Source organism: Anas platyrhynchos, chromosome 3 (assembly GCF_047663525.1).
Source record: "Anas platyrhynchos isolate ZD024472 breed Pekin duck chromosome 3, IASCAAS_PekinDuck_T2T, whole genome shotgun sequence".
Classification (NCBI taxonomy): domain Eukaryota; kingdom Metazoa; phylum Chordata; class Aves; order Anseriformes; family Anatidae; genus Anas; species Anas platyrhynchos.
Genome location: NC_092589.1, coordinates 95,896,792 through 95,915,805, shown reverse-complemented (window position 1 = coordinate 95,915,805; position 19,014 = coordinate 95,896,792). Strand labels below are relative to the sequence as shown.

Sequence of the window (19,014 nt, the reverse complement as noted above, 5' to 3'; positions counted from 1 at the left end):
GTGCTTTCCTGAAATGCTTGGATTTGCAAGAAGGAGAGAAGCCCATGACAACTCTCTTCACTCAGAGGGTGGTGAGGCACTGACACATGTTGCCCAGAGAAGCTGTGGATGCCCCATCCCTGGAGGTGTTCAAGACCAGGTTGGATGGGGCCCTGGGCAACCTGACCTAGTAGGTGGCATTCCTATGGCAGGGGGTTGGAACTAGGTGATCTTTGGGGTCCCTTACAATCCAGGCCATTCTGTGATTCTGTGATGATGAACCCCTCAGTACAGACACCTCACCTGCAGTCTTCTGACTTGTTTGTGAACTTCAGGTGATGTTGTGGGTCACTACTGCTCTGATAGAAGGCAGGTGCCGATGAGCGTTGCAGAGCAAAAGGTATTCTTGCAAATCTACCTGAAGTTACGTGGTTGTCCATCGAATGTACATCCTCCACCCAAGTCCTCAGCTTCAGGATTTTTGTGCTGATTGTTTTCCCTGACCCTGGGAGGTCATATCACCACCATTACATTCAATGAATAGGTGTGACATTTCTGGCTAGGAGAAAACTTTTTCTGAAGGAAAGTTACAACTTTTGGCAGTTTGTTCTATGATGCTAATTGAGGATGACATCTTTCAAAGTTTGTGCCGAAAATTGTGTCTAAGAAAGAGAAAGCTGAAAATAGTTAATTACCTGATAGGTGGGGCTTTCATTAGCACTGTAGGAAACTTGGAGTATGTTTCCATCTTGGTCTTCAAAGAGAGACATATTCAAAACTGTTCTGTCCATCCTTCTCAGTGTTTCCACTAGTCAGTCCCTCCTGGATTCAGGGAACCTTCCAGATTAAAAGTGACTAAAACCAAGTATGTTCTGTTAAAGGATTTTGTTCAAGCAAACTGACTTATGCAGAAGAAAATACTTAAATTAAAAATTCCTGGTCCACTTCAGAACTGCAAAGGAGATGAGATTTCCTATGTATAATGGCAATACAGAGTCAGCTGAGGCAATGCTACATGCAACAAGCACAGTGTTTGGCTTCTTCTACTGAAATTAAGGCAACATTTTAAATGAATGAAATGTTACCAGCTACCAGTATATCTGGTAATTTCCTACAAGGATCTTTTCTGGGAAGCAGAGAAAAAATACCTCTTGTACCTCTTGGTACAAGAGGGCTTTTAAGCCACTTCCAAAAATAACTTGTTTCATTTCCTTAACTTTCCAACTTTTTTCTCACTGCCAACTTCTGGCTAGTTAACAAAGAAGACCTAATAGTCAGGGCAGATGCAAAATCAGAGACTGGAGCTGTAGGACATGTACTACATGAAGTAACTGCCTTTTTCATAGACTGCATTTGTCACATAATATATTTCCTTTAAAAGTTAGAGAAAGGACATTTCAGAGAAGAGGACTGATCCTGCAAGCACACGTGCTTTGTGTTTTTCCTGGAGTGGCTGAGCTCTTCCACTGAGCTGCAGCCTCTACTGCAATCAAAACGTTAGCTGGGTAATGTTTGAAAGACTGAGCTTCTAATCACTTTTTTTTTTTTTTTTTTTTTTTTTCTCCCTTGATGAACCAGAAGGAAAATGAAAAGACAGAATTTGACAGAAATAGTACACTGACAACCTTTTCTTAAATACACACACACACGCATATATATATAAGAAATATATATGTAGAAGATAACCTGAAGCTTTAGTAAAAAGCATGCATAACTACAGTTACATTGCATTGCAGTGGGACTTACAGAGCTAAGGTTTTTAAACTTTATTTTTTTTTTAGTTTGAACCTGGATATGCTTCTATATTTGTAAACCTCTGAAACTGCTCACGAAGCATTTATTATGAAGCTTTTAGATTGTACATTGCTTTGTGCATACAGATGTGAAAACATTGTTTAAAAATGTTTGTGATTTCTGAATATTATTCACAGGAGTTATGTAGTCTCTGGGATAAAGTATGCTAGCAAGTTATTTGCTGAAATGTAAGAAGGAGAGTTTTATTAAGTCCAAATCTGTTTATGACCTGTAAATCTTCCAACTTGTCCAAACATTGGGTGAGAAAGTAATACATGAGCTATAGGGTCTTTCTTATAGAATTTAAACGAAGAATCTGTATTTGATGTCTCATTTAAGGATCTCTGTTAGTAGAAGTTGAAACTTTAAATAATATCTCAAAACAACAAATGGATAACTGAAACACTTCAAGTTTTTTAACTTTTAAATTAACTTCCTCATTTATATAATTTGAATTGCAATATTCATTTCCCTCTGAAATACAGTTTTCAGGACATGGAGGAAAAACAGAAAGCAATCTCTGTTGGTAACAAACTGTGCATATATAATATTATTTTCCAACACATTTGAAGTTGACTCTAACTTGAAGTTGAGTCTGTTGTATCGAATCAAACTCTTGTGAGCATGCTGATAAATGTTACTTCTCTATTACTAGTAATGACAGAAGTAACATTTAGTTGGCATCCAAGATATATTTATGTCCTTTTCAAAGCTAAGACCTCATTGAAAAATCACATCAATTTCCACTCAGTTCCTAGGTAATATTTTACTTATTTCAAGTAACTCTCAGCAAAGAACTGTCCAAAGTGATAAAAATAAAAATCAGCATACCATCTGAAGCCTTGCAGGACTTTCCTCAATCCAGGCATTTTAGAATATAGCAGTAAGCAAGAAATGTTCTCCTTGGATTTGCTGGCTCTGCCCTTAGGAGACTGCAGAGTCACCCATCTGAGACAAAAGGAAGAGAGATCTTTTTCAGATGCTACAATAGAATGTAAAACTTACAATTTGAAGCATGTGTCTATACTTTTAGCCTAATCAAAAACATAATACAAGATAACCGTGACATAACAACACTTAAAAAATATCAAAATGCTAAACTGCCGGACAATATTTTTATAAACGATCTGGATGTAGGAATAGAAGGTATTTTGAGCAAGTTTGCTGATGACACCAAACTTGGAGGAGTTGTGGACTCGAATGAGGGTGGAAAGGCCTTGCAGAGGGATCTGGATAGGTTGGAGAGCTGGGCGATCGCCAACCACATGAAGTTCAATAAGAGCAAGTGCCGGGTCCTGCACCTGGGATGGGGAAACCCTGGCTGCACGTACAGACTGGGCGATGAGACGCTGGAGAGCAGCCTAGAAGAGAGGGATCTGGGGGTCGTGGTAGACAGCAAGTTGAATATGAGCCGGCAGTGTGCCCTGGCAGCCAGGAGGGCCAACCGTGTCCTGGGGTGCATCAAGCACGGCATCGCTAGTAGGTCGAGGGAGGTGATTGTCCCGCTCTACTCTGCGCTGGTGCGGCCTCACCTCGAGTACTGTGTGCAGTTCTGGGCACCACAGTATAAAAAGGACATGAAACTGTTGGAGAGTGTCCAGAGGAGGGCTACGAAGATGGTGAAAGGCCTGGAGGGGAAGACGTACGAGGAACGGCTGAGGGCACTGGGCCTGTTCAGCCTGGAGAAGAGGAGGCTGAGGGGAGACCTCATCGCAGTCTACAACTTCCTCGTAAGGGGGTGTCAAGAGGCAGGAGACCTTTTCTCCATTAACACCAGCGACAGGACCCGTGGGAACGGGGTTAAGCTGAGGCAGGGGAAGTTTAGGCTTGACATCAGGAGGGGGTTCTTCACAGAGAGAGTGGTTGCACACTGTAACAGGCTCCCCAGGGAAGTGGTCACTGCACCGAGCCTGACTGAATTTAAGAAGAGATTGGACTGTGCGCTTAGTCACATGGTCTGAACTTTTGGGTAGACCTGTGCAGTGTCAAGAGTTGGACTTGATGATCCTTAAGGGTCCCTTCCAACTCAGGATATTCTATGATTCTATGATTCTATGAAGAGGAGAAAAAAAACATCCCATGTCATTTATGTTAATTGTGTCTGCTAATGGTAACAGCTTGAAGGTAACTACTTTTGCCTGGTGATGAAGGTAGTTTAAGGATCTGTGTGGAACATCTCAGGACTGCTGCCAGAATCAGCCTTGGTAGTACTGAGTTTATTTTCAAGTATTATAGAAAACATGGATTTTGATATGCTTTAAGGTGATTGAAATGTTAAATCTCCCAAAATGCAGTTCTGGCTATAAACTAACTCAATTGCTTCTTTAACCTAAAGCTATGATTATTATATTCATATCTTCCTTTGATTGCTTAGAGTGAAGATGCAACATGAAGTAAAAATGAGTATGAACAAATCTGTTGAATCTACACCCTGTCACTACATGAAAAACAGTTTTATATTACATCACCACGTCCATTCTTATGCTACATGTTTCTGAAGAAAATATTGCTGGGATGTAAAAGCCAATGTACAGACTTATTTTCATTAAAATTAAATCACCTGCCCTTTTTATAATGCAATGACCTTTTTGATTAGTTCATAGTGTCTATAGAGACATTCTTATTTATATGTTTTCATCTGAAAATCTAAAGTATATTTTGGAAGATAACATTGACAAAGTTTTGCTCAAATCTGGGAGATTCTCCGTTAGAAGTCTGGCATCAGTAGCATACTTTCAAGCCCAACACCTGGATACACTGTTTTCTCACTTCTCTCTAGGTCTGCTTCAGATGTTGCAAACTCTACAGGTGATAACTTAAAGGTAGTTTGCAAACTGAAAATAGAAAAGACAGTGTCTGAGAAGCGTAGCTGATTTATAAATATAAATAGAGGAAGGAAAATGTCATTGGTCAGGTGTGTTGGCCAGATGTGTTAATAAATGCTGTAATACAAGATGAGTTAGTTGACATTGGAATATAAGGCTAAGAGCATAAAGCTAGACAGAAGAAAAAACCTGATTATGAGAGTAAACAGCATCACTGTTCTGGCAGGAATACGAATTGCAAGGCAAAATCAGAACTTTACTTTGGGTAAAGATAGCAATCTGCATGGGATCATCCTAGCTGTGAAGGGCTTCTTGGCTGGACTCATAGAGGAACCTTGATAGATGCCATATTTCATCCCTGAGCAAGAAAACCAAACAAGCAAAAGTTCTTCTAAGTTAAGGCTAGCACATGTTAATTAGGCATATTTTCATCACCAGAAGTAGTCAAATAGTGTAAGGTGGATGTAACATATTTGCAAACACTTGGTGAAGACTGAAGTTGTGGTTAGCCATGGATTTCTAGAACATTTTAGAGCCGACAAGGTTGCAGGCAGTTGATCAGGGCTGCCCAGGAAGCCTGAGGCAGAGCGGAGCATAGAAATCAGTTTGCAACCTGCCTGGATTTGTTGGCTAAATAAATTATGCTTGTTCTTGGTACAAAATGTACAGTCTGTTGTAGAGAATCTACATTCTTTTTCCTACACTCTAAAATATCTGAGGAATGGTGCATGACTATTCAGCTGAATGATTATGCCAATGTACAAAACTCAAAATATTTTTTCTTAGTGAAACAAAGTCAAGTTTGTAAAATGACAACCCTTCACACAAGCTCTTTTGTTGGAAAAAAAAAAATCAAAATAAACTGACTTAATTGGAACAAGTGTAGCTATTCTTCCAAATAGATAAAGTCAGATGAAAATGACCCTAGCATAGTTAAACATACAGTATTCTTGACATCTGGGAAAGCTGATGTTAAATGTTTAAAGACAGCTGCTTTTTAATGATTAGCACTGAGAAGAAAACAAAATCCTAAGTATACCATCCTCTTCTGTGAACGTGTGGAAGAAGCAAGCAGCCGTTCAGCTTTACCTTCTTACATGTTTATAGCTGAGAGCCTGAATAATCACGCTTTGTAGCCAGCATTCTTCTGGGCCCACACAGGCCTACTCAGAAAATAGCTAGTTAAAAGGACCTCTGAAAATCGCTACTGAGAAGAGGAAAATATGAGCGCTTCAGTTTTGTCACACGCATTTCTTCACTGTTTTTTGAAGTTCCTTTTTTATTTTTCTCCAAGCTGTGTTATGGACAGCAGTCTGGGGAAGGAGACAGTCAAATTACCAGCCCAGTGAGTTTTATTAGTGAAGGACAGGTAAGAATGCTTGTAGATAGGCTCATGGTGATTGTGATTGTTAAATTACATGTATTTGCACAGGTGACTGAGAGGGTGGTGTGGCTTCTGACATAAAACCTATTGCTGATTATACATGATGAAATTATCAATTTTTTAATGATCAAAATACCAACTGCCTACACCTATGATTGGTTAAAAGCTTAAAAAGAAAATTAAGTGTCTGAAGTTTTCCAAAATAGGCTTTGTATCCTTATTTTATCATCAGAGATAACACCTCTGTTTGGTTCCTTATGGAAAGGAGCTGAGGCATCCAGACTAACTGGTATTATAAGGCTTTCACTGCTGCCTCCTGGAATGGCAGCAGGTGGACTAGAATTCCTCAGTCTGGTCATATGAGAGTGGGTAAAGACTAAGGTTTTAATTTGCACTTTATGAAGTCTGTGAAAACATAACTTTTTAAACTTATTATTACTATAATTGTATTTTTACTTCTATTTATTTTTAACTCTTTTTCTGGCTGATCAAAAACCTGACAAATCCAGGTGCTGGATGGCCTTATGGATCTGGAAAATCATATTTAAGAGTATGTCATGATCAACCACTGAGAAAACTTTAAAATGTAAAAGCCGTACTGTTCTCTGTCATTGATATGTGCATGCCAGATGCATTTCCTTTGAAAATTTAACTCTATAGCTCTACATGTTTCCTTATACACTTTGGAACCCTGCTCCAAAAATGTAACACCTTAGCAAAAGGAATGCCTAGACACAAGATATCGTGGTTTGGGAAGGGATCTATTGAAAATGTCATGCTTCAGAGATTTAAAATAAATGAAAATGAAAGTTTAGTAATAAGGGCAGAGTCTGAACACAAGAGACAACTTGATAGAATCTGTGCTGCCAGGAGCAAATCGCATCAACCTTTTCTTTTCCCCTGTCAGATCAATTATCTTTAAATGATAAGTTAGCTTCCAATTAAACCCAACTTGGTCAAAACATTTTAACCCTCAAAAAACCCTTACACTTTGCAGATTTCAAAAATGAAAAAAAAAATAATTAACAAACCTGAAAAAGCTATCCAAAAATTAGACATAATTCTACCGTTGTTTAGCTAATAGAAGTAACAGAGAGGGAAAAGAGAGGAAAAGGAAACTTTTGGTAAAGAAAAGCTCCAGATGGAGCTGGATGTTTGCATTTGGGGGTGGCAGACAATGACAGGAGCTATTAATCTCAGGCAGAGAGAAGAGGCATATCCAAGTCACCCAGAGACAGGTGGTCGAAGTTGGATGATAAGGGTGTTTAGGCTCTGAAGTATCATGGATAGAACAGTAACGAGACTGTCGGTGCTGTTGTGTATGCTGAAATACTGCTAAAGTGGTCTTGCTAAAAGAGATTGGCAGAGAAGCATGGAGAGACCCGTCATCCAGAGTCCAGGAGGGATTTCACACACAGCTTCTATCTTGGAGCCATTTAAAGCACACCTGCAAAACTTTGCTTTTAAATAGGGTTGTAACAGTCCTTCTTCAGCTGTGTATAAACAAAGCAGGAAAACAGTTCTCCAAAAGTGAGCAGAAACATTACAAAGGTGGAAAATGCTCAATCTTACCTGTTGTGTCCAAATTACTACCAAGCCTCAAGGGTAGGGTTGAAGACCAGATGCCAGACCTGGTACAGCTTATGCAAACTCGAGAAATATACATAATGCTGCAAGAGTCTGTAGGTAATCTAATTGAAGCATGAGCTGTCTAATCATAGAGTTATTATGTTGTTAATTCCCTTTTCCTTGACAGGGGGGCAGTTCAGACGAGGCATTTACCACAAGCAATATTTATCAGAATACATTTTATTACTCCAGTTATTACTGTCAATAGAAGGAGGTTGTTAATGTAATAATAATTAATAAGAATTGTGGGGCTGTTTTTATTAATAGCAGGTGGCTGTTCACATGGCGCCTTTACCTGCTCAGCTGTGTCTCTGGTACCCTTGCACACTCATTCAAGGCTATCCAGCTGGAGACAGCTGCGAGGACAACCTTTTGTGCAGGTGTAGAAGGTTGTTCTCTGCCCTTGGCTTTTAGGTGAGGTCATGAAGTTACTCCAGGGGACCTTTGCTTCTTCTTTTGTGTGTATAACCCCCCAGTCTTTGTCCACATAGCATTCCATGGCCTGCTGGGATGAGGTCAAAATTACCCAACTCGTTCACTGTTGATGTGACAAGTGTGTGCTGGTGGCCTTGTGCAGGCTGGACTGACTCGTGGTATTCTGAATGCATCAGTTCTTGTTCATTCAACAGGACCACTAATCCTCTGAGCCTGTCATTTTGGGAGGGACTTTCATGCAATAACTTTCGTACCTACTATCTCTTCAATCTACCGCACCCCCCCACCCCCCCCATCAGACCATTTACACAAATGAACACAAATTCACATGTGCGCAGGGCTTTTATGTCAATTACTGGTCCAGTTACAGTGATATCCACAGTTAAAGTTCAAGTGATCTGATTAGCGAAGGTCATTACTAATAATGATGTGATATAATTAAAACCTACATATAATAAATTTCTCCTTTTATACTTTTTTTTTTTTCTCTATGTGTTATGACAAACAGTGGGGATTTCTAGTTGTTTGCAGGGAGGTGCATGATGTTAATGGTGGAGTTTACTTCCTCTGTGCATTTAATCCACTTTGATTTATTTTTATATGTTTGCTAACGTACATGTTATGCGTTTATTTTGTCATTTATCTTTCTTCACTGGCCAGCAAATGCTGTTATATCCTAACTTTACTGTATGTGGTAAGTTTATATATACATATATAAAGCTGGATACTGCTTCTTTGTTTCCTTTGTTACCCTTAATATCAGTACACAAGACCGCATTCCTGTAGTGAGCAATAACTTATTATTAATGGTTTATGCTTGTAGCCCTCGGGCCCCTATCCTGTACTTGTGCTTTCAAGGCTTCTGCTATTATCTTGTGCTTGTATTTTTGGAAGGTTCTGTTAAAATCCCCTGTTTTTCTTCAACAGCCTTCAAGCTATGGTTTCTGATAACATAACATCTGTTTTATTAACACACATATTCTGTTTCTGGAGTCACCGAATAGTTCACTGTACAAAGATAATGGTCCATTAGAAGACACAGGATCCACACAGACACTGATGTGATACTGGGAAGCACCTGCTATCAAAATGTATTGCTTCCAATGACATCTCTGGTGTGTTGCTGAAGTCGTGCTGCAACATCTCTTTGTAAGGAAAACTGCTAAGGTGCTTGTTGGTGGTGGCAGCACCAGATGGGCTCCTCTGGGCTTGGTCTTCCCATGGTAGTGATGGCAGGAAGGACAGGGCCCAGCAGTGTGGTGGGGAAACTTCACCATGTGTAGGTGAGGTTCAATGCTGGCTGGAATCCCTCCAGCCCCCATCTGCTCAGACACATCTAGGAATTGAAGTGCAGGTGGCTGATGCATGCTACTGTAAAACTGAAGTCCCTTGTTAGCATCATCCACCAAGACTGATCTCTCAGCTCTCACACATATAAGGAGGGATTTGGATCTATTCCCAAAGCTTGACTTGAAAATGACACCTGCTTTTAGAAACAACTTTTGGGAGAAGAAAATAAGGACAATTATGTCATACACATTAGTGAGACTGTGCCCAAAGACTTCTGTGAGGATGACAGCAGCATTCTGGGACTCAACAGAGTCCCAGGACAGCAGAAATTGCAAGAAACTTTTATACCAGCAAATACCATCAGTTCAGGCCAACTTTACATTTCTTACTGAATAATTGAGGTGAGAACTTCAATTTTTGTGACGTTATTCACAGAAAGACTGAAAAAGTGAGTTCTGTTATGTCTCACTGCTGCTATACCAATGTGACTTAGCAGGCTGCAGGCTTTTTGTTGGGAAGGGGAAGTATCATGGCATTGTACAAGGGGAAGTATCATGGCATTGTACATAAGAGTATCAGTGTGTGTGAATGTCTCTGTGTATGGATACTAGTATGGATACTCTACACACAAACTCATACACCCTAAGAACTTGTAAGAACCTTTGTTCAGGTGCAGGTATTTTTGTGTCTCTAGAGGCACTGGACTTGGTCTGAAGCCTCCCATTTCTAAGCGTGTCTTCTGACTGCTAAGGTTTTTGATAATCAGTGCACGTACATGCCAGACAGCACCAGGTTTTTACAATTTTCTTTTGCAATCAGCTTTTAAACTTTTTCATTCTACTTTTGTCAGTCCCTGAATGCCTTCTATGCAAGACCAGATGGCAAGTCTGGCCATACTATAAAAACCTGTGCAAAAATCAGAGAGACAACATTTCTGGGTCATTTCTGATTGATCCATACAATGAAATGAATGCAGGACGGACAGAAGGGAACAGTGGTAATATGCTGAAAGGGTAGCTGTGTACAGTCTGGTGTGGGACTGCCTACCTGGAGCTTTATGCATAGATGAGGGACTAGAGCATCTTGGGGTGCTACAACAGAGGTGTTTTTAGCTTGGAAGATGTTGCTTCCTAGCTGTTTTAGGAGACTGGCACAAGTAAGGGCTTTAAGGATGTCAGTGGTACATAAAATATGACTTGGAGATCCAGGTTGCCTTGAGGTCCAATGTCACCATTTAATCAAACCGCATTTAATTACATTAATTAAATGTAACAGGCAAGTTATATTACTCCCCTTTTGCAACAGAGGAAATTAAAGGTTATCTTTACTTACTTTTCACTTTGCTCAGCTGTATCTGTGTAGACCAGTATGAAAGAGTAATTACAGTTGTATAAATTCTGCCAGGCTGAAAAGCTAATTAAAATTATTACTGAAAAGAAACATTTCAGCTGAATGAACTCTTGCATTGTGAATAATAAATGACAATGTTATACTATTAGTCATTTGCTCTTTCTAGTGTTTTTCATGCATTAATTTTCAAAAGATACTCATCTGCATGTGAGTTTTAGTGTGTGCTGCTGTACTGAGGGAAGCTAAGTGTTTTGTTGAAGGTGATACAATAAGTACATACATAGTAGAGCTAGGAAATGGCGTGGGGAACTTCTTGGACCACAGCTGTCGATGGGAATTTTGGCACAAACTTCATTGGGGCTGAAATTTCACCCCAGACTTCTGGAATGGCTTTAGCTTTTCCCCTGAAGTTTCACAGATACGAAGCTGGTGTTCAGATGATCATCTGCTGCTGTTTGTAAAAGGTTTCAGATAAACTGGAGCTCATATTACACAATAATCAGCTAATCTGTACCGGGTAACTCCGATAGATACAGTAAATTGGGATAGGAAAATCTGCTGAAGATTCTTACATGTCATTAAGTGATTCATTTATACCAGATTAGCCTTGTTCTCAGTCTACAGGACAGGACAATATCTGTTCTGTGGTCTGACTTTAGTCTGAACATAGAAAAAAAGTCTAAGAACAGCTTACACGAGACAGACGTTTTTGGATGGCCCATCTCCAGGTTGGGCTCACTGCTTTAGCTGTGCCTTGTGTGTGAAAGCTATATTTAGCAGGAATTTGGGGCATGTGAATTTGTGCTCTGACCAAAGCAGGACATCAGTCAACATATTTCTATGTCATGTTGCACACATTTAGCTTTTCTTTTTCCCTATTATTTATGACTATATTTTCTTTTCTGTCCTTTAAATAAATAAGCCACCTCAAAAGGAAGTAAGGAAGTACTCGATATTTCTACAGTGAGGTTTTCTCAAGGTATCATTTTATTAGTGAAATGACTTGTATTAACAAATCAGTGGAAGAAGCAGTAATGTGAACCAACATATTCAATTTCACTTTAGCAATCTGTATTCCAGAAGGAAATCCTGGCAAGCAATCACTGACAATGGGACCTCAATTTAAATTACAAAACAGGCAGTGTACTGAATGCATATAGAATATGAGAGAGAATAAATAGAAGTGTTCATTTGTCTTCATAAGGTACCCAAGACAATAAATATGTGCTCTCCAAGTAAGAACTGTAGATGCTGTGGTAATAAAAGCAATAATTAATATAATTTAATTTTCTACCTTGGGTCAGCTGTAAATTGATGGTATTAATTATGTGACAAACCTGTTAACAACGGCAAACTGATGACATAGGAAGTCGTGGAAATCATTTAAAATAAGTTTCTCCTTTTAAAACTATTCAGCAACATATTATGCAGCTGTCTATAGCCCCCTAATGGATATTTAAAAGTTAGCTATATTAAACTCTCTAATTTATATTCTTCAAAGAACTAAGTAACATAAAAGCATGCACTTAAAGCCAAGCAATTATGACATTGTGCATAAAGTTGATTACATAATATAAACCAGAATTCATTAGTATTAACTTGAATGGACGTTGCAGATGCCACCATAACTATATTGATTCAAGTGAATTAGAGCAGCAGGGAATGTATGGCATTGAATTATTTCTGCTGTTATTATTGGGTCTGAAGAAAGGATGACAATCTACAAGATTTCATAGATATTTTTTTATTTAGAAGATTTCATAAATATATATATATTTAATTTTATTTCTCTATTATTTACCTCTGCATGTCAGAATAGCTACCAATAGATGCAGTTAAATGTTGAAGGTCCATTGTGTTCATTTCCTTTAGTTCTTCTAGGATAGAGACATCAGCCAGAGAGACACAGTAAATTAAATGAGTATATTGAGTATATGAAAAAGGTGCAAAATTCTTTCTCTACCTGAGGAAAAAAAAAGCCAACAGTAGCATGTAAAGGTTTCTTTTGCATCACATTGTCCAATTTTTACTTTTTCCTTCCTTTTTTGGGAAGAAATAGAAGAAATAATTGAAAACTAAAGGCCACAGTGCTAAAAGCTAAACATTTAAAAATAAAAAAGGGAGAAACTTTCTCTCTCTCTCTCTCTCTCTCTCTTTCTCTCATTTGTAGCATTACCAGTTAAAAAGTATTAAAATTTTGAAATGTAAAAGTATTTTAACTTATTTTTTTTTGAAATCAGAAAAATGAAAACAATCACTTAAAACATATTTTTAAACAAGATTTTTTCTCTTTTGTTTTCCCTTTTGTAAATATCTGTGTTTTCTAACTAGTTTTGTGATATTTGCTCATTGCCTAGGTTTCTGTGGTGCAACCTAGATTGCATGACCAGTTTTACCTGCTAGGAGTTCCTGTTTTCCACTCTCTATAAGTGAATTTAAAGGGAGTGCATTTCTGCACATTGCCACACAGTATCTGGCAACATAAAACTTTCTAAAATACAGTAATTCTACTTGTTGGTTTTGCTTTCTAAACTCCATAAGAAATAAAATATACTAAGGGAATGTAAATACTGTCATGACACCTTTCAGCTGAAAAAATGTTCTAGCTTGCACATCTTTATATATGTTTTTCAACCTTAGTTTTAGCTTGCAACCCATTTTGATGATGAGTTCTATGATGTGTTTAGGCCAAATACAATAAGGTTTTCTTCATGTATCCTTTAATTTTTCCACCAAAGCAATAAAACTGAAAGTGCAGCATGAGACATGGTATAGAATTAGGGTCTGGGAATTCTGGAAATGCGCTCACAATATATCGTCGTTACTATGTAACAGTTGGGGTCTTTGTAACTTGGTTTTTCATTCACATTTCTTCATTACAAATACAGAGATACAGTACTTGGAATTTGGCAATGCTAAAACATTTGATTGTAATTTTCTGTAGTTCTGTTTGTGTGGTGCTAGCTATTTGCACACTTTTTCTTTCTCTCTTCTTTTTTCTTTTATAAAGAATATTTGTTGCTCACACGAGTGCTCACAGATACAAAACAGTTGATGTCAAGTATCAAGTAAGAGCACGACAAGAAGACAAGGTAGAGAAAGGAAAATTTTGTAAAGATGGCTGAGGTAGAGTCATTAGCAGCATTTCCTAACTAGAGATGGAATATGAAAGCACAGCCAAATATCTGGTGGAAAGCAAAGGCCATCTCCAGCTAATTTCAGTGGAGATTTAGGTGCTCTGCAAGACCATAATGGGTAGTGTCAGCTGTAGGGTGACACTAATGCTAATATGATATGTGCTCCTGCCTGGGTACAGGTAAACCTGCCTCTTGAAAAGCACCTTTGGGTGGTTGGATGTGTCCCTTTGCTGTGCTGCAGGGACTGGCTTCTGCTAGTTAGTGTGTACGTGCTTGAATACTCGTATACTCTGTTGTATTAGGAGTAAGGACAAGGCATTTAATGTGCCAGCTATTCCTATTTAAATATTGTGCTGCTGGTTTATGAAGAGCAGTGGTCAGGCTTGCATACCATAGCTGCTGAGAGAAAGAGCCATGTCATTTCTCTCTTGTGTAAAATACCACAGCTCCTGGTGTCATGGAGCATTTAGCAGTCACCCTTCTGCTACTGATTCAGACTCTCCTGTGCTTGGCCACTTGGATGGAAAAGGGGGAAGTGGAGTGGAGGAAAGTAGATCGCTCTGTCCCTGAGCCCTTGAAGCACACACCTCTAACTGGTGCAAGTCTGCAATGTAACGTAACTTACTGGCATGAGTTTGTGAATACAAAACCCAATTTCAGAACTGATGTGTCTGCCATTTACTCAAATTTTTTCACTTTCTAGGATCAAAATACCTTATTCTTTCCAAATTAGAGGTGGACACATGGAAATTCATTCTGGATGTGGCTCAGAGAACTGGGTTCTTCTCCTAAATTGTAGAGACAACAGCAAATGGTATAAATAACCTGCCTCTGGTTTACACAAGTCCTCTAGGAGACAGCTGTCAGTGGAAGTAACTAATATTTTCTAATTTAATAAAAAAAAAAGAAATATGTGTCTATCATTTTTAATGTCCCAGCCATAAGACTGAGTCATGTGAATGTATTCATAATTCCAAAGCATAATTGTTATTTACTTATAGATGCAAATTGCAAAGAAGCATAATGAGAACCATAGCTCTCCAATTTGCTTTTCTTTAAACAAACAAGCCAAAAAAAAAAAAAGTGTTAAAGCAATAGTCCTGTTTTTCTGCATGATTCATTATAGTTCAAGGCTCTGCATATTAGGGTTCCTTGAAAAAGCAATTAACTTCTATAGGCTTTGAACCAGAAATTAAAACAAAACACACACACACACACACACAAAGCTATAAATTCCAGTTGGTGTATGTGGTTAAATGGCCCAAAGAAAATGGGGGTGAAATGCTTTCCTTGAAGCAGAATCCATCCTAGGTGTTACTCAGAATTGGCTGTATTTGTATTAAGAAATGTAAACATGTTTTAGTTTCTTCTAGCAGAGCAAAGGTTTTTCAAATTTATTATAAATTATTAAGAAAATACTCTAGGAGTTATATGATGCCCAGATACAGAGTATAATTACTTTGTCATTCTACTAATGTGGAGTTAAACTAAGCAACCTTGAAATGAATTGAATATGTTTTTCTGTTTTTGTATGGAAAATGGAAAGAATAATGAATTATTGAACAATTCTTCTCCTGTCTTCTGTGCTACACAATGAGTACATTGATTGGTATAATCAAAGCAGATTTTTTTTTCTGTGAAAAAAGATCTTAAGTGCATTGACTTGATATAAAACCTATTGACCAGTATAGTTAATAATAGACCTGTAAGTTATGTAGATGAAGTAATTCATGTAAGTGCTATAAGTTGTTTCAGTTTAGACCAAAGTAACCTGGACAAACTGATAAAAATGTTGAACTAATTATGTGTTTTGCAGGTCACTTCTCAAGAATCTGAAACCAAACCATTGACCTTCACATTTGTGCCATCCATTGACCGACTTCCAACTCATTTTGAGGTTGTAGATGTCTCTAAGTACCTTGTGACTATTCCAGAAGAGCCAAAAGATCTCAGTAATCAAGAAATTATAAACAAGGTAGAGTTTTTTTTTTTCTTTTTTTTTTTTTTCCATTCTTTTGAAGATTATGGAAATTTTTGTCCTGAGCATCCCTGAACTGAAGTTCTTTCCATTGAACTATGCCTTGGCTTGTGCTTGCTTTTATTTACCAACTCTACCAGAGATGCAGAGTTATTGTGCAAGAGCCTATTTTGCTGTTAGCAGAACTTACTTTGGAAGAAAATCTTTTACCATTTTGATACTCTTTTCTGTCCATCATGCAAGACTGTATTCTTGGCAGAGGGGGGAGGATTCCTTCCTGATCTTCATGAGAGCAAGGGCAGTGTGTGAGGAGTGTTATCACATGGAAATCCACCAAGAGTTGGTCACTAGATTCTGCTTTCAGCAAATGCCAGTGCTGCGGTTTCCAGCTAAGGTGCCAATCGCCTTCATAGCTGTGTACTAATGTATCAGACATAGAGCAAACATGCTTTCTTGGTTTTGAAAGCTTGTCCTCATGATTTTATGCAACAGTGAAGCCAACAGCACAACATTTCTGGTTCTCCTGCCACAGTGTTTGTTATTCCTTTGCCACTTCACAACACCTACAGCCTCTTATTTTATTCCATGCTATTTGAAAGGAAACTGGAACCCTCAAGTTAATTTTAATGCTTTGTGGTGATTTTGCTCTTGTGTAACAGCTCCTTCCCTGAGACATCAGTGGAGCTTGCATTTCTTGGTGCTTTTCCACAAAGCAAACTTTTCAAAAGGGTTCATAGTCCTCTGACCTGACCATATACCAGCACTTTCAGAAGCCTCTGTGACTGAAAAAGGGTCAGGTCTGGGCAGAGAATGGGTGTATTTGAAGACACATGCACTGAAATATTGTCCTCAAGATGTTTAACTCATTAGATATATTTCCAACCATTCAGTATTGGTTTTGCTATAAGTAGTACCCTGGAAAATGCAGAATTGAGTACTGCTGACATCTGTCACCCTGTGTTTTAATATGCTGCTAGGCAGAGAAAACTTTCCTGACAAGTGATGCAGTACTGAGACCTTCATAGCTTTGGATACACTCTTTTCTGAAACACCTAGAATCTGGATAATGTTTGAAAAAACACACAAAACCACCAACCAACCAGCCACAAAATCCTCAAAACCAACCAAACAAAAAACCATTAAGGGCCTGAGTTTTAAGGTATCTCCCTGTATGTTCCAATGTATTTCTTTTTAAAGAACTGAGCTCCAGGGACTCCTGGAGCTGTCAGTGGAAATTTGTTGTTACTGCTTTCCTCAAGCAGGATGCAAATTAGAGCCCCATCTACAGGTTTTCTCTTGCAGTACACAATATTTTTATTTCACTTGATTCCTTATTTAAGACAAACATATTTTACTATGGCATTTTTAATATTGTTGATTTGCATGTCATATGCCCAGGTTGCATTACTACTCCTGCTCTCAATCAGTGCATGCTTGAGAAGTTGCATATTGGAAGTGGAAATATGAACAAAAAATTTTAGTCTGTGCTGAGATACTTAAACACACAGTAAAGCTCTCTGACCTCAGATTCTCTGTCTGCCCTTTTGAGAGAATGCCTTGGATTGAAGGCCTTTGTTCCTTCATTAATATGTATAGGTTTTGTCCCAGATTTGTCTGCCAGAACCCTCTGAGGAGCATTGTCTGCTCCTGTGGATCCTGCAGTCAGGATGCCTTCCCATCGTGTCTGGCGTAGTCAGGTCTGACAGCTCATTCGGCTTGATTGCACCCTCCTTTTCAGTTCCCAACCCAGCTGCAGCACCATGCTCAGGCTGTTGTTATGCTGCAAGTCCCCTGTTGCTCCCTAAGTTGCAAGGAGGCATCTCCCACAGCATTGGGAGAGCTGGAAGCTCTCTATGGAGCAGTGCAGTAGCCTGTTTCTGCTTGGATCAAGCCCATATTCTTCTTTCTCCCTCTGCACGTTTGGTAGCATAGTGTCAGCCATCGTGGCAAGCCAAAATTCCTTCTCATTTTGGGGGACACAAATAAAATGCATCTAACTGGGATCTTTCCTCTTCTATCTCTTGCAGTCTAACATAGTCTCAAATGAGCAGTCCTTGAACAGCAGTGTCAGGCGAGACCGTGTGTCTGCCATCCATCCAGACAGCACCCAGACGGTTCTCCAGTCCCTGGGGTGTAACCCAAGCAGAGGAGAAATGCAGGAGAATGACCTTTTTAAGGCTGAGTTTATCCTGATTACGGACTCCGGTGATGAAGATGAAGCAGCCGCTGCCTCGATCAACATCCAACGGCCTTCCAATGGCTACGGTCCCATCAGCGCCCAACTGCTGGCTACATCCCATGTTTCCCCTGGCCCGGAGACAAGAAAGCCTAGTGATGGGCATCTTCCAGGTGCTGGGCTTTCCCACAGCACCACTGATCAGCAAAAACAGCAGGTAACCTATTTCTTTTTTTTTTTTTTTTTTTTTTTTTTTTTAAGTTCTTGAGATAGCTGTGACTTTCTAAATCTTTCAGGACATGGAAATTGACCCTTTTTGTAAAGAAGCTTGGCCAATTTATTCTTTAATTTGAAGTTTTGTTAGCCATTTCTGTAATGTTTGTGTTCTGTGGAGTCATCCCTACCCTTCTGACTTACTGCCTCTCCCTGTAGCATTGGTGCACAAACAGAGCAGTTAATGCAGATCTATTATTCTTTCCTTTCTTTCCTTTAAGAGCAGCTCATCATGACAGCAGGTTAATCAGATGGTGTTAGATTCCTAGCTAGACTAAATTGGCTAAGGTCATTGAAATCAGTGGAGCCTGCAGATCATTTGAATTATTAGCACGTGACTTCCTGGGCCTAATTTTTCTCAGCACCTGCTGTAGCCCTTTATGCTTGAGAAAGAGGCTATAAAAGTGTTATTATTCTGATTGTTAGTACTGATTCTGCACAGGTGTAAAGAACTAATGAAGATAAAAGGTCTGTTTTACATTGATCTTTGTGGTGACACATTTATTGATTTATTGAAATTTCAAATCCTCAATGGGAAAGAGGGAAAAAAAAAGTCTGAAATATTTCACTTTTAAAATGAATGAATCGGATTTACTGCATGAAAAGTTAATGTATCTAGGAAAGAGCACTAATAGTTTTTAAAGGTGTATACACAATGGAAAAAAAGCAAAATAGCAACACCCTTCTCCCGTGGAATAAATTCAGATTTTTCCTTCGACCTTGGCTGGGTTTCCAACAGTTGAAAGTGCAATTCTTCATCAATA

At 38.8% G+C, this 19,014-nt stretch overlaps 1 protein-coding gene across 17 annotated transcripts in view; it reads left to right on the top strand.

Annotated features, from left to right (window-relative positions):
* MLIP (muscular LMNA interacting protein) overlaps positions 1-19,014 on the top strand; it is a 128,337-nt gene that overhangs the window by 35,498 nt on the left and 73,825 nt on the right. For all 17 annotated transcript variants that reach the window (XM_072036356.1, XM_072036359.1, XM_072036357.1 and 14 more), the window contains exons 2-3: positions 15,640-15,798; positions 17,829-18,194. In XM_072036356.1, coding sequence (XP_071892457.1) covers positions 15,640-15,798; positions 17,829-18,194 — 525 coding nt within the window. The remainder of the gene's footprint in view (positions 1-15,639; positions 15,799-17,828; positions 18,195-19,014) is intronic.